The 14,775-nt window shown below is 36.0% G+C and overlaps 1 protein-coding gene across 1 annotated transcript in view; it reads right to left on the reverse strand.

Moving 5' to 3' along the window:
• tnks1bp1 (tankyrase 1 binding protein 1) overlaps positions 1-14,775 on the reverse strand; it is a 30,443-nt gene that overhangs the window by 1,084 nt on the left and 14,584 nt on the right. Inside the window, 6 exon segments of the mRNA XM_058776920.1 lie at positions 98-180; positions 4,199-4,347; positions 5,083-5,219; positions 5,336-5,501; positions 6,242-6,374; positions 7,791-7,900. Coding sequence (XP_058632903.1) covers positions 105-180; positions 4,199-4,347; positions 5,083-5,219; positions 5,336-5,501; positions 6,242-6,374; positions 7,791-7,900 — 771 coding nt within the window. The 3' untranslated portion in view covers positions 98-104.

Raw genomic sequence — 14,775 nt, forward strand, 5'->3', positions numbered from 1 at the left:
CATGGAAAACCAGGGCTGTCAGGGAAATTTTCGGGAAGCTTGATCATTTAAAAGGGAATCAGAGGACTGGACGGGTGATTCCAGCACATCCACTGACCTCAGCTTCACGCTTCACTCTCAGGTTGACTCATTCGCTTCTTGGATTTGAGTTCAAGCAGCCAGGAGGGTGAAGAGCCGGACCTAGATTTACATTAATCACAATTATTACACGTGACATAATTCAGATAATTCTTATTCAAATCATCATGATGTATTCAGACAAATGTGCTAAATGAAGCACCATAAGATGTATCAAAGATAATTCTAGCAATAAAACAAACACTGAAACTGGACTATGAAATGAATCCATATGAAATAAGAGTAAAAAAAATCTATTTCTGTCTATAACCGTTTACTGAACCTTTGGGACAAACTATTAAAAAGTATTTTTATTTTTATGATATCTGATACATTAGGCTTTTATGGCTCATATACAGTGGGTACGGAAAGTATTCAGACCCCCTTCACTTTTTAAATTTTGTTGTTGCAGCCTGATACTACAATTGTTTAAATTATTATTATTTTTCTTCTCAGTAATCTACACTCCGTACCTCATAATGACAAAGTGAAAACAGAATTTTAGAAATGTCTGTAAATTTATTAAAAAGAAAAAACTGAAATATCACATTTACATAAGTATTCAGACCCTTTACTAAGTACTTAGTTGAAGTACCTTTGGCATCAATTACAGCCTCGAGTCTTTTTGGGTATGACACAACAAGCATAGCACACCTGTATTGGGGGATTTTCTGCCATTCTTCTTTGCAAATCCTCTCAAGCTCGGTCAGGTTGGATGGGGACCATCAGTGGACAGCCATTATCAGGTCTCTCCAGAGATGTTCAATAGGGTTCAAGTCAGGGCTTTGGCTGGGCCACTCTAGGACATTCACAGAGTTGTCCCTAAGCCATTCCTGTGTTGCCTTGGCTGTGTTGTGTTTAGGGTCGTTGTCATGTTGGAAGTTGAACCTTCGGCCCAGGTTCTGAATACTCTGGACTGGGTTTTCATTAAGGCTATCTCTATATTTTGGTGCACTGAGCTTTTCTTCTACTCTGACGAGTCCCTCAGTCCCTTCCTCTGAAAAACTCCCCCACAACATGAGGCTGCTACCAGCACACTTTACTTTTTGGATGCTGCTTTGCAGTTGATGAGCAGAGCTGGTTTCCTTCAAACATGATGCTTGGAATTGAGGTTGATCAGACCAGAGGATCTTGTTTCTCAGAGTCTGAGGGTCCTTTAGGTGCTGTTTTGCAAATTTCAAGTGTGTTTTCAAGTGTCTTCACTGAGGAGAGGATTGAGTCTGGCCACACCGCTATAAAGCCCAGATCGGTGGAGTGTTCAGTGATGTTTGTCCTTCTGTAGGTTTCTCCCATCTGCATATATGATCATGGAGCTCAATTAGAGTGACCATCAGCTTCTTGGTCACCAGTCTAGACAAGGCCCTTCTCCATCAATTGATCAGTTTGGCTGGGCGATCAGCTCTTGGAAGGCCTGCTGGGCCTTAACAATTCCCTCTGCAATTGGATCCTGGACTTTCTAACCGGAAGACCTCAGTCAGTCCGTGTCGGCCACAACACCTCGAGCACTACCACACTGAACACAGGTGCCCCACAAGGCTGTGTGCTCAGCCCGCTGCTCTTCACGCTGCTGACCCACGACTGCACTGCCAAGTCCAGCTCCAACCACATCATCAAGTTCGCTGATGACACAACAGTGGTAGGTCTCATCAGCAACAACGATGAAACACACTACAGAGAGGAAGTGGCACAGCTGGCTGAATGGTGTGGCACTAACAACCTGTCCCTCAATGTGAGTAAGACAAAGGAGGTTGTGATGGACTTCAGGAGAAACTCCGTTGATCACCCCCCGCTGACCATCAACAGCTTGACTGTGGAGAGAGTCAGCAGCACTAAATTCCTGGGGGTGCACATCACAGAGGATCTCACCTGGTCCACCAACACCATGTCACTCTCCAAGAAGGCACAACAGCGCCTACACTTTCTCCGCCGGCTGAAAAGAGCAAGTCTCCCTCCACCCATCCTCACCACTTTCTACAGGGGCACCATTGAGAGTGTGCTGACCAGCTGCATCACTGTCTGGTACGGGAACTGTACCGCAGCAAGGATCATCGGTGCCCCTCTCCCCTCCATCCTGGACATTTTCCTCACACGATGCTCCAGCAAAGCCAATAGCATCATGAAGGACTCAACACATCCCTCCCACAGTCTCTTCCAGCTCCTACCATCAGGAAGACGGTACCGGAGCATCAGAGCCCGCTCTGCCAGACTGCTCAACAGCTTTTTCCCCCAGGCTGTGAGAGCCCTGAACTCAAATCACCCCGCCACCCTCTGAACCCCCATACAAAACCCCCTACCTCCTGAAACATGTAACGTGCAATTCGAAGTGTGCTACACACAGGTGAGTGGGCCTGTACAAACCACCTGTAGTAGCACACTCTCCTCCTCTATGCGCACTAGTCACTTTTCACACACACTGCTGTGTGTACACAAATCCCACAAAAGAACTCAGTAATATATGTATGTTTACATGCTCATGCACTACAAATCATCCTGCACTGTTCCCCAGCCAGATGCTTGAACTCAATGTTTCTCCTTGCACATGTACAGTATTTATCTGAAGCATTCGTATAGTTTGTATAGTTTGTATTTTTTAGTTTGTATAGGTACTTTTTATAGATAGTATATTTATAGTCAAAATCTATCAGTAGGATAGTTGTGTATAGGTTTATATTGTCTTACTCCATTGCTGTGTGCCTGTATTTATGTAGCACCGTGGTCCTGTGAGGCACGACATTTCGTTCCACTGTATGCCCCCGCATGTAGCGGAATGACAATAAAGCTCAACTTGACTTGACTTGACTTGGAAGAGTCCTGGTTTTGCTAAACTTCTTCCATTTGAGAATTATGGAAGCCACTGTGCTCTTGGGAACCTTCAATGCAGCAGAAATTTTTTCCAGATCTGTGCCTCAATACAATCCTGTCTCTGAGCTCTGCAGGCAGTTCCTTTGACTTTATGGCTTGGTTTTCGCTCTGATATGCATTGTCAGCTGTGAGTTCTTTTATAGAGAGGTGTGTGCCTTTCCAAATCATGTCCAATCAATTTATTTTACCACAGGTGGACTCCAATCAAGGTGTAGAAACATCTCAGCAGTGATCAAGAGAAATGGGAGGTACCTGAGCTAAATTTCAAGCGTTGTTGCAAAGGGTCTGAATACTTATGTAAATGTGATATTTCAGTTTTTTCTTTTTAATAAATTTACAGACATTTCTAAAATTCTTTTTTCACTTTGTCATTATGAGGTACGGAGTGTAGATTAATGAGGGGGGGATGAATTCAAACAACTGTAGTATCAGGCTGCAACATAACAAAATTGAAAAAAGTGAAGGGGGTCTGAATACTTTCCGTACCCACTGTATTACAACATAGTGAAAATATGGAGGAAAAAAACCCTCAAGTTTATTCAGAGGCCCAAAGGGAGCAAATATATGCAATTTGGTGCAGATGCTGATATTTAGTAAGATGAATATATTCTTGTAATGTAAAATCAATGAGATCTTTATAACAGTATAAAAAGACTACCTATAAAAAATGCATATAAATATCAGTTGTCATAACTCCAATAATATGTCTTAGTAAGATGATATTTAAATAGCTAGTTTTATGATCAAAACATATGCAATGCGATCTTCAAAAGCCTGATGATCATATTTGATAATCACATTTTAACACCTTTTTCTAAAAAATGAGGTCTAGATAATCAAAAAACCCCAAGTTGCTCCAGTTCAGTAAGTGTTCATCTATATACTATAAATATTTTTAACAATATGAAAGTTATTCTTATGTTTACTTCATAAAATCAGTAAAGATTTCACAGCAAAAAAAAAAAGCCGAAGGTGGACGTTTTTACAATTACAATAAAACGCCTTTTACTTGCTAAAAAGTATGAGCTATCAAACAGACGACAGAAAGCATGCGTTTTTGTGTATGACAGGTTTTCCTGTAAAGTTTTGATCATGCTGATCATTTAGAAGCCTTTACAGAGTTAAATCTGCTCCGTAGAGTTATAAAATGCACTCATCTGACAATGAAAATGAGATTGCATCACACTCCATCAGCAAAATAAAATCTGGTCACACATACCCACTGTCCTTGGCGTCAACAGGGGGCAGCACTCTGGGGCCGAGGGCCTTGATGGGTGTGCGCGGAGAGCGTGAGGGGACAGACGGAGGTGACTGTGCTTCTGTTGGACTTTCTGTTTCTATCACTCCACTTCTCCGCTTTAGCTGGGCCTGCGAGAGAAAGAAGAGACAAACTTAAAAATAAAGATTTTATGTCTTATTCTATCTTCAACTGAAACCAGAGGCATAAAAACTATCTTTATATAGATTGTCTTAGTAATTAAATAATTTTAAACAAAATATGATTGAAATAAGTAGACAAGAAACCACAAACATCACAATCTGGCTTTGATTTAACGCTTAATAACAACTGTTTTCAACATTGATAAAAAAAGTCTCTTCGGCAGCAAATCAGCATATTAGAATTATTTCTGAAGGATCATGTGACACTGAAGACTGGAGTAATGATGCTGAAAATTCAGCACTGCCTCACAGGAATAAATTACATTTTAAAATATATTCAAACAGAAAACCGTTATTTGAAATTGTAGTAATATTTCACAATATTACTGTTTTTTTATGGTCAAATAAATGCAGCCATGGTAAGTAGAAAACTTTCTCAAAAACATGAAAAACTATTACTACTCACAAACTTTTAAACAGTAGTGTATTTCAGACAAATGGGTAAAATAAAGTTGCTTTGTCAACAGAACAGTGTGTCAAAAATAGAAACTGGGAGTGTGGTTATGTGAAGGTGTGACTGGTGAGTCACTGCAACACTAAATTTATTAGAAGCTTTTTGACAAGTACGGTCTTTTCAATTAACCAAGCCTAAACCTAAATCTAACCCCAGCTGGTTTAGTTAGTTAGGCATCCAAAACCGGACATATACCAGCAGAGACATACCATGAGGGCAGAAGGGTCCATCCCAGGAAACACAGGGACTCTATTGGGCTGGCTGGGGGCTGGAGAGGACGTGACGTCCCGGGACGGTTCCTCTTCTGACTCAGAGTCCGTGCCACTGGAACACTGATCTTTCGCATCTGTAATAGATTGTTTTTGTTTAATCAGCCAAAGGTGTGTAGAGTTTTTACAGTTGAGTCACAGTTACAATTGGATGTTGAATGTACAGTAAAATGATGTGATGTGTAGACCTCACCTGTGGAGTCACAAAACCTCCAGTTGGGTTGTGTTCCCTCTGTCAGAGCGGGCAGGGCGGCTCTCTGTCGGACAGCACGTGAGGGTTTGGTGCGCTTTATGCTCCGTTTCTTTCCCAGAGCAACCTTCGCACGGAAAACACTGGAGTCCAACAGAGGAGCTGCAGACTGATCCAGCAATACACATGCAAAAATATACACAAATACACACATTAACACGTGCACAATCATATTATATTGAAATAATTTTATTACATTAAAAGATTTTAACTTTATCTTTTCTATTATTTTACAAGGCACAATTATAATATAATAGATATGAATTATATATATATATATATATAATATGAATTCTTAAGACATTTTCATCTGCTAAGCAGAAAATTCTAGTGATCCTTATGCATTACATTATATTACTGTAATATATAATAAAAAAATCGAATAAAATCGTAACTGAATGGAGACAGACAATATTAATGGTACTGTATATAATGCATATAAATGTATAAATAAGTGAATAATTAAAAATAATTAGTGCTGTCAAACGATTAATCGCATCCAAAATAAATGTTTTTGTTTGCATAATATATGTGTGTGTTTTATATATATATATATATATATATAAATACACACACATATGGTATATATTTTGAAAATATTTACATGTATTTACATGTCTATATTTATATTCATATAATTTACTGTATATTATAAATAAATATATAAATATATATATATATATATATATATATATATATATATACACATAATATATATATACACAGCACACATACTTATATTATGTAAACAAAAACTTTTATTTTGGATGTGATTAATCGTTTGTAAATTAATTAAAATATACAAAAACATACACACACACAAGCAGACACGTCATAACTGAAGTGTACCTCAAGAACCGGTAGCTGTTCGGGCTCCTCCTGAACTGGGACGTCTGCTGGGTCTGAATCAGTAGATGTGTTTCGTCGTCTGGCCTGAGTCAGTTTCTGCAAGGCTTGATTGATTCTGATCTGTGTAGCGTGACTGAACAGATAAAAACATGAAATCAACCCACACGTAACTCTACTGAGAGAGAGCTGATGTTTGATGCTTTTCATGACCACTAGGAGACAGTCTGAGCAAAACTGATGTCTGATGACTGTTAGTCTAAAGGTAAATACATATAATGCAGTGTTGGGGAAGATAGTTTACACCAGGGTTATAGTTTATCATAGTTAACTAAACCCATAAAAAACATAGTCTTAATCAAAATAAAATTCACGAGTTTGTGTGCCCATGCAATCTTAGCATTAGTGGTAAACAGATTTGGCTTGATGTCTGCAATGGAGGGCTCAGAGAGACTATTCTACTCGAACTCCAAAAGCCCCCCATAGACAGAAGGATAAATGAAATAAATATGCATAAAGGAGGAGATGGGGAGGAGGAGGGATGCTGAAAGAACTAACGACGCAAGTGGTAAGAGGCTGTCTTTTTTTTTATACTTGGATATTAACTGGAAGATTAGATGGGCGTACTCCTCCCGAAATTACATTAATAACTTCACTAAATGTTAACTGATCAAAAATATTAAAAAGTATTTTATTTTAGTTAGTCGCCCAAATCAACATTTCTCATTTTCATTTAGTTTAAATTGATGTAATAAAATTAATAAAAACTACATATATATTAAAAAAACAATAAAAAAAAAAAAAAATGCAAAAAAATCTTTACCTTTTACCTAAAATTTAGTTAACCCTAATTTTGAAAACAAAAACAAAACAAAAACAAAAAAATAATTCTAATAGTATATCAATAATAACAAAATGAACACTGTCAAACTACAAGCTATATTGGATCTGTTAGTGTAACATTGTGTAATTCCTTCGATTAATAAAAACAAAATGTATCCAAAATATAACAAGTGTGGATCTCATGTAGGATGACATCAAACTTCGAACACATACATTTACAGTAATAAAACTATAAAACGTTAATATGATTTAGATACAAGCATGCAGATAAAAAAAAGCAGCATTTAACAAAATAATCATTTATTAATAAGAACAAATATCAAGTGATTAATCACTGAATCTTTTGAAACAGTTAGTGTAATGAATCATCTAAACACAATGTGCTGAAGTTAGTTGAGGGCTTTTTAGGAGACTTGAGAGTTTTATTATTCCCTCATAAACTCATTTGGCTGCAAGACTGTATACACAGAACATAAAAACGCAGCAATATAAGAATTTTGTCACCTGACACCGAGGGAAATGAAAATGACTTGTTACTGGAAAAGCGACATTGCTTTGAGACACTGAAAAAGTCAGTAGTAGCATTGCTAGTTTTAGTTAGTAGTTCCACAACAACACTGCTCTAAATGAGATCCTCAGATGTGCAAAAGACAACAGAAGGTTTACTGCGGCAATGAAAGTGATGAGGAATGATGTAGATATTTCTTACCCATCAACAGTGTCGTTGTTTTCAGTTTGTTCGTCAGTTTCCCCGATTAGATTCTCTGTGTTCTCTTCTGCAACTCCATCCTCCTCGGGTTCGCCGTCCTTCAACTGACCCTGAAGCGTTTCAATGAGAGCAAACAAACACAGACGTACTTCAAAACTCAGATTACAGTGAAGTCCTGTTGAAAAGACCAGCTTTATATGTTGGGTTGTGGATGCTGGTGTAGCCACCAGGCTTTTTAACTAGCTAAACCAGCTCCACTAGGAAGACCATGCTGGTTGATCAAGTTACTTTTATAAACAGCTTGCCACCAAATCACCAAAAAATATTACTGTTGAGGTTTAATTTATTAGTATTTCAACTGCAGGGTTATTATAGTTAACTAAATAATTTTATTTCAGATATTTGCCAAGGCAAAAATTTCTCATTTAGATTTAGTATAATGACGTATAAAAATAAATAAAACACACACACATACACACACACACACATATATATATATATATATATATATATAGATCAAAGGGATTCAGCCGATGAAAAAAAGGTTTTCTTTTGCTGTCATTTCATAATGAACCTCATGGCATGACACATTCCTGAAGTCAAGCTATTAAAACGAAACTCCGAAGACCAAAATATTTGTACATCTCTGTGTTTTTATGATAGATGACATTTCACCAAATGGCTAGAATATATACATATTTTGAAAATGTACTGTATTGTATTGTTACTGCATGTAACAGAATTGTGGTCACACTTCAGTTTGTGGACCAATTCTCACTATTTACTAACTATTAACAATGACTTTTGCCTCAGTAAACTCCCAATTTGCTGCTGATTAATAGTTAGTAAGGTAGTTGTTAAGTTTAGGATTAAGGGATCTAAAATACTGTCATGCAGAATAAGGTGTAGTACTAATAAATATAGTGGTATGCATAAGCAACTAGTTAATAGTGAGAACTGGTCCCTAAAATGAAGTTTTACTAGAATTGCATAATGCCCAAGGCAAAATACAACTTCAAAGCAGGCAAAAAAATAAAATAAAATAAAATAATAATAATAAAAATAAACATAATAATAATAATAATTCATGATTAGTAAGTTATCAATTTATATTCTGTTGGCAGGTATGACAAAAAAGTTAGCATATCATTTTGGTGCTAAGTGCTAAGTTAAAACTCACACTCAGCTACAAACACACACACACACACACACACACACACACAGACACACACACACACACACACACACCTCAAAAGCACATACGTTGCAAACAGAAAAGCATCAACAATCCAAGCATACGTGTTTTAATGAGCTGGCATGGTCACAGGGGCGAAACTGTCCTTTACAAACACACACACACATACTCTCTCACTCATCCAGATGAGTCTTTGTACACAGACCAGATACTTTGAATTTCACGTCACTCTGCTGTTTAAAACATGTCAGCGTACAAGAATCGTTACTAGGAAACAAAACACTTCCTCGTAAACAAGCTCTCTGTGAGCAGGACATTGAGTAATGTTCATTCTACAGAGACAATCCTATAAATATACAGCAATGACTGCTGGACTAAATCCTGATCTGAACACATTACTCAGAATAAACAGACCCTCTTCTGATTCACTTCTCGTCTATACCGACACAGTATTAAAGGATCTTAAAGGTGCTGTTTGTAATGTTTTCAGTGCTGAAGTAATGGAAACCGGAGGGAATTGTAAGATGCTTTTGGTCTAAGAAACATGTGTGGCAAAAATGTCAAAATTATAATGACAAAGATCAAAATAATTAACAGAGGTTGGGGGCAATCACCTAAAAATGACTTATATTAACTCACTTTTTTTTCAAATCAGAGGCAATAACAGCAATAAAAATCACAGTTTGAATATATTTTGACTATTTATTGTAGCTGTCAGAAATAATACAGATAAAGTAAAGTAAATAAATTATATGTGACCCTGGATGATAAAACCAGTCAAGTGTCAATTTTTCGAAATTGAGATTTATACATCATCTGAAAGCTGAATAAATAAGCTTTCTGTTGATGTATGGTTTGTTAGCATCGGACAATATTTGGCCGAGATCCAACTATTTGAAAATCTGGAATCTGAGGGTGCAAAAAAAATCTAAATATTGAGAAAATCACCTTTAAAGTTGTCCAAATGAAGTTCTTAGCAATGCATATTACTAATCAAAAATTAAGTTTTGATACATTTACGGTAAGAAATTTACAAAATATCTTCGTGGAACATGATCTTTACTTAATATCCTAATGATTTTTGGCATAAAAGAAAAATCAATCATTTTGACCCATACAATGTATTTTTGGCTATTGCTACAAATATACCCCAGTGACTTAAGACTGGTTTTGTGGTCCAGGGTAAATATATATATCAACCGATAAGCCAAGAATAGTTTTCAAAACGACACTTTGATGAAATAATGTTAGTGGTCAACTGATACATCGGCTGATATTTGGCACTTTTTAATTATCGTCATCGGCCGGTTGCAAAAATTACTTAGACTTTCCAAAAGTTTCCAAAATGTCCTAAAATTTTCCAAAAAGTACCTTAAAGTTTCCAAAATTTCTGGAAAGTTTGGGAAATTATCTGGAAATTTTCTTCCCCTTTGCCATCCTAATCGGCCAACATGTTTTTCTGTTTGGTCGATGTGTCAGAAGTGTGAATTTTATTTTTCATAACAACTGTAACAATTTAATCTCGCATCAAAGCTAAGATGAAACTTTGTATACTAGTGCCTACCATTTTAACATTCATCATTCATGCTAATGTTTAACTGAAAACCCACAGATGAAATAGAAATGAACTTGGATTCAAAGGAATGTGAAAATAGTCGAAATACATAACTCACAATGAGTTTTCAACTACTTGTTGAAACAATGGTGGAACTAAAGGAGTAAAGAAATAATAGAGGAATCATTCCTGTTGCAATATGAACATGAAAATCTGATTATTATTGGAATTTGGTCACGTTCCAATTATGCACCTGCTATTTAACACAACGATCCAAGTGGAATCGACTGGAATTCCTGGTCATTTCAACACCTTATTTGTAATATTCGACAGCATTGAACTATTCATTTACATCTATTCATGTCCAAACATAGATGATCTATGTGATAAAGGAAATTGTAAAAAGCCTAGAAATAGACTACATGCAGAATTGCTAAAAATGCAGCACAATGCTTAACCAGAATTTGCATGTATACATCAGAAAACGATGAGCATGTAAACATGACTGATGCGTAGCTTTAATTTGTGTATAGTTACTCACTAGGGAAATTTAGGAGAGGACTAAATTACAGCCCTGCTGTTCTATGAGCACTATTAGAGTCGTCCCGTGATATTTTAGTAACAAGCCATGAGTCATGCAGCAACTCCTGAACTAAAACACACCATCACACTTTATAATTGACTAATTTTACCATTCAAAAGTTTTCAGTCAGGAAGACTTTTTCTTGTTGTTGTTAAAAGAAATTACAGTATAAAGACATTTAAAGTGTTACAGAATATTTCAAATAAATGCTGTTCTTTTGAACTTTTCTATTCATAAAAGAATCCTGATGAAAAATGCCTCACAGTTGAGACGAAAAAAATGAAGCAGCGCGACAGTTTTCAATGCTGATAATAAGACATGTTTTTTGAGCAGCGAATCAGTATATGAGAATGATTTCTGAAGGATCATGTGACACTGAAGTAATGATCACAGGAATAAATTACATTCTAAATATATAAAAAATAGAAAACTGTTATTTTAAATGGTAATAAAGTCTCATAATAGTACTGTTTTTACTGTATTTTTAATTAAATAAATGAGCAGGGACTTCTTGCAAAAAAGTCTTACAATTTTTTAAATGTAGTGTAGTGTATGTCCATCTAAAACTTCTGTACACACACACATGCACGTCAAGTTAATGTTAATTCCTCTGAAACAAATTACAATTGTTTCTTCAATTCTCAGCTAATCTTCATGCATAATTTATTCTAAAGACATTATTTAGTATTTGAACTTATTACGTTTTGAATACTTCTTTTTGTCATTAAAGCTGAACCTTTTGACATTTGACTGCTTTTGTTATTTTATTGCATTACAGCAGATATAATTTGTGAAAAAAAAAAAAAAACTGTACAGAATGGTAAGTTTTTATAGATATTTTTGGACTCAAATTAGACAATGTTAACCATTCAGGAGGTTTTTTTCTTTCTTTTTTTTAGAAAAAGAATCATTTTAGTCTCAACACCAAATCTTTCACAAATCAAATTGTAAAATGAACTTTCCAAACAACATTTCTGCTTTATGCATATTATGAGATGAAGTAAAAGCAGTCATGGATGTTTTGTTATCACTGTTGAAGACCTGTCAGAGAAAGTGCAATGCCTTAAAGATCGGCTGATAGAGCAAGAAGCAACAGAAGAGAGTGAGCAGAAAACATTCAGCATCGTCTTACATTATAGACAGACAGACAGACAGACAGACAGACAGACAGACAGACAGACAGACAGACAGACAGACAGACAGACAGACAGACAGACAGACAGACAGACAGATAGATAGATAGATAGATAGATAGATAGATAGATAGATAGATAGATAGATAGATAGATAGATAGATAGATAGATAGATAGATAGATAGATAGATATGCTGATTTATGATCAATGTTGGAAACAGTTGTGTTGTTTAATACTTTTTTGGAACCTGTAATACTTTTTTCAGGATAATAATTTTACAAAACATTTCTATTTCAAATAAATAACAATTTCTGAAGGATCATGCAACATTGAAAACTGGAGTAATATGTGCTGAAAATTAATTTCCCCCCCATCACATATTATCATATTTTTATATTTTGTTTAATTACATTTATTTTATTACATATTAAAATATTAATATTAAATATTTCAGAGACTTTTTAAAACAAAATCTTACATCACATGCATTTGAATGGCATGTATTTTTACACTTCCACAGCTGACCACATTTAATCGCCTATAGCTATGGCATAGCATGAAAAATAGTTAAAAACAAAAACAATAAAAATATAACAATATAAGAACGCTTGTGAAAACTCCTAAGCACAAAATCCTCTGGCTGATTTAAGCAATAGTGTTTGTTAAACTTAATGACCCTGTTGGTTAAGTAAAGCACCAGTTTACTTAATAGAAATTTACTAGTAATTTACTAGTTACTCTGATTATGTAGCTAACTCACATCGTACATATCTCTAGGTGAGTTGAACACTGTTCAAGAGAAGTGAAATTAAAGACGTTTCCTCATAAACACTACTTGAGAAAACAGATCAACTTGACGTTACTGAGAATCATATTTCATAGAGCGTAAGAGGTAGAAATACTGCACCATACTGTAATCATAATGAATTTCATAGCAACAAGGAAAACATTATATTACTTTACTAAGCATATTAAAGAACAAGCTTCACCTGGCAGATAATAAACCAGGCAAATCCTATCAATCTTTCCAAAAAAAGTCTTACAATTTTTTAAATGTAGTGTAGTGTATGTCCATCTAAAACTTCTGTACACACACACATGCACGTCAAGTTAATCAAATTCTGTGAGTTTTGGGTGTCATGACCGACAGAGATGCATATAGGGAAAAGAAGATCCAAAATGAGAGGACAAGCAAATTTACGAGTGAGTAAAAACAAGCCCAGACAGCTCGAGATTCCAAATTATTCCACAACGCCTCACATCCTGATTAACAGTATTTGATGTGAATACACTAACTCATGCGTGTGCAGTGACAGGAATTGTGATCGGATTCTACTGAATAATAATAATAATATCTCCCTGCATCATTGCTCAATGAAATCCAATACTTGTTTCTTACTAATTTTGGGGTTCTGATTCCAAATACTGTCACACTTTCTCACAAAATACGATGCAGGTGAAGAAGTCTTGTATTGTCCCTTAATCAAAAGAAAAACTGCACAAAGACATGATTCCTGTCTTCCTCTGAAACAAATTACAATTGTTTCTTCAATTCTCAGCTAATCTTCATGCATAATTTATTCTAAAGACATTATTTAGTATTTGAACTTATTACGTTTTGAATACTTCTTTTTGTCATTAAAGCTGAACCTTTTGACATTTGACTGCTTTTGTTATTTTATTGCATTACAGCAGATATAATTTGTGAAAAAAAAAAAAAAACTGTACAGAATGGTAAGTTTTTATAGATATTTTTGGACTCAAATTAGACAATGTTAACCATTCAGGAGGTTTTTTTCTTTCTTTTTTTTAGAAAAAGAATCATTTTAGTCTCAACACCAAATCTTTCACAAATCAAATTGTAAAATGAACTTTCCAAACAACATTTCTGCTTTATGCATATTATGAGATGAAGTAAAAGCAGTCATGGATGTTTTGTTATCACTGTTGAAGACCTGTCAGAGAAAGTGCAATGCCTTAAAGATCGGCTGATAGAGCAAGAAGCAACAGAAGAGAGTGAGCAGAAAACATTCAGCATCGTCTTACATTATTTGAGTTTACCTCAGTCGTGCGTTTGCGCAGGGAAAAACGGTTCCGGCTTTGCTGAGAGAGATTTCGAAGGGACTGTCGCCCACGTGCCGCAAAGCTTCTCAGCGGTGAGATGGCCCTCTCAAACCTTCCCACTCGTTCTTCATCCTCCTCTTCCTCGACTGCTCCCTCACGCTCCAAAGCGCCCGACATCAGCTCCACCGCCTCCTGTAAGGAGCGACGCATGTTGCCCACCCACCCCGACACCTGCGTCTGCGCATCGGACAGTTTGTTACCCAAGAACTGCATCTTCTTTCACCCAATTGACAAAGTATGTTGGGAAAGTCAGTTGTATCTGGTGGGAAACGGCTTGTTTTTTGAGGGAAGAAATCCCAGATGTAAGGTCTAGAGGGCGTTATAGCTGACATGCATTGGCATCTCTGTAGGCATCTTGATTTGTGATCCAAACTGGACCAGACTTTACGCCAA

The sequence above is a fragment of the Onychostoma macrolepis genome, chromosome 05, assembly GCF_012432095.1.
Source record: "Onychostoma macrolepis isolate SWU-2019 chromosome 05, ASM1243209v1, whole genome shotgun sequence".
Classification (NCBI taxonomy): Eukaryota; Metazoa; Chordata; class Actinopteri; order Cypriniformes; family Cyprinidae; genus Onychostoma; species Onychostoma macrolepis.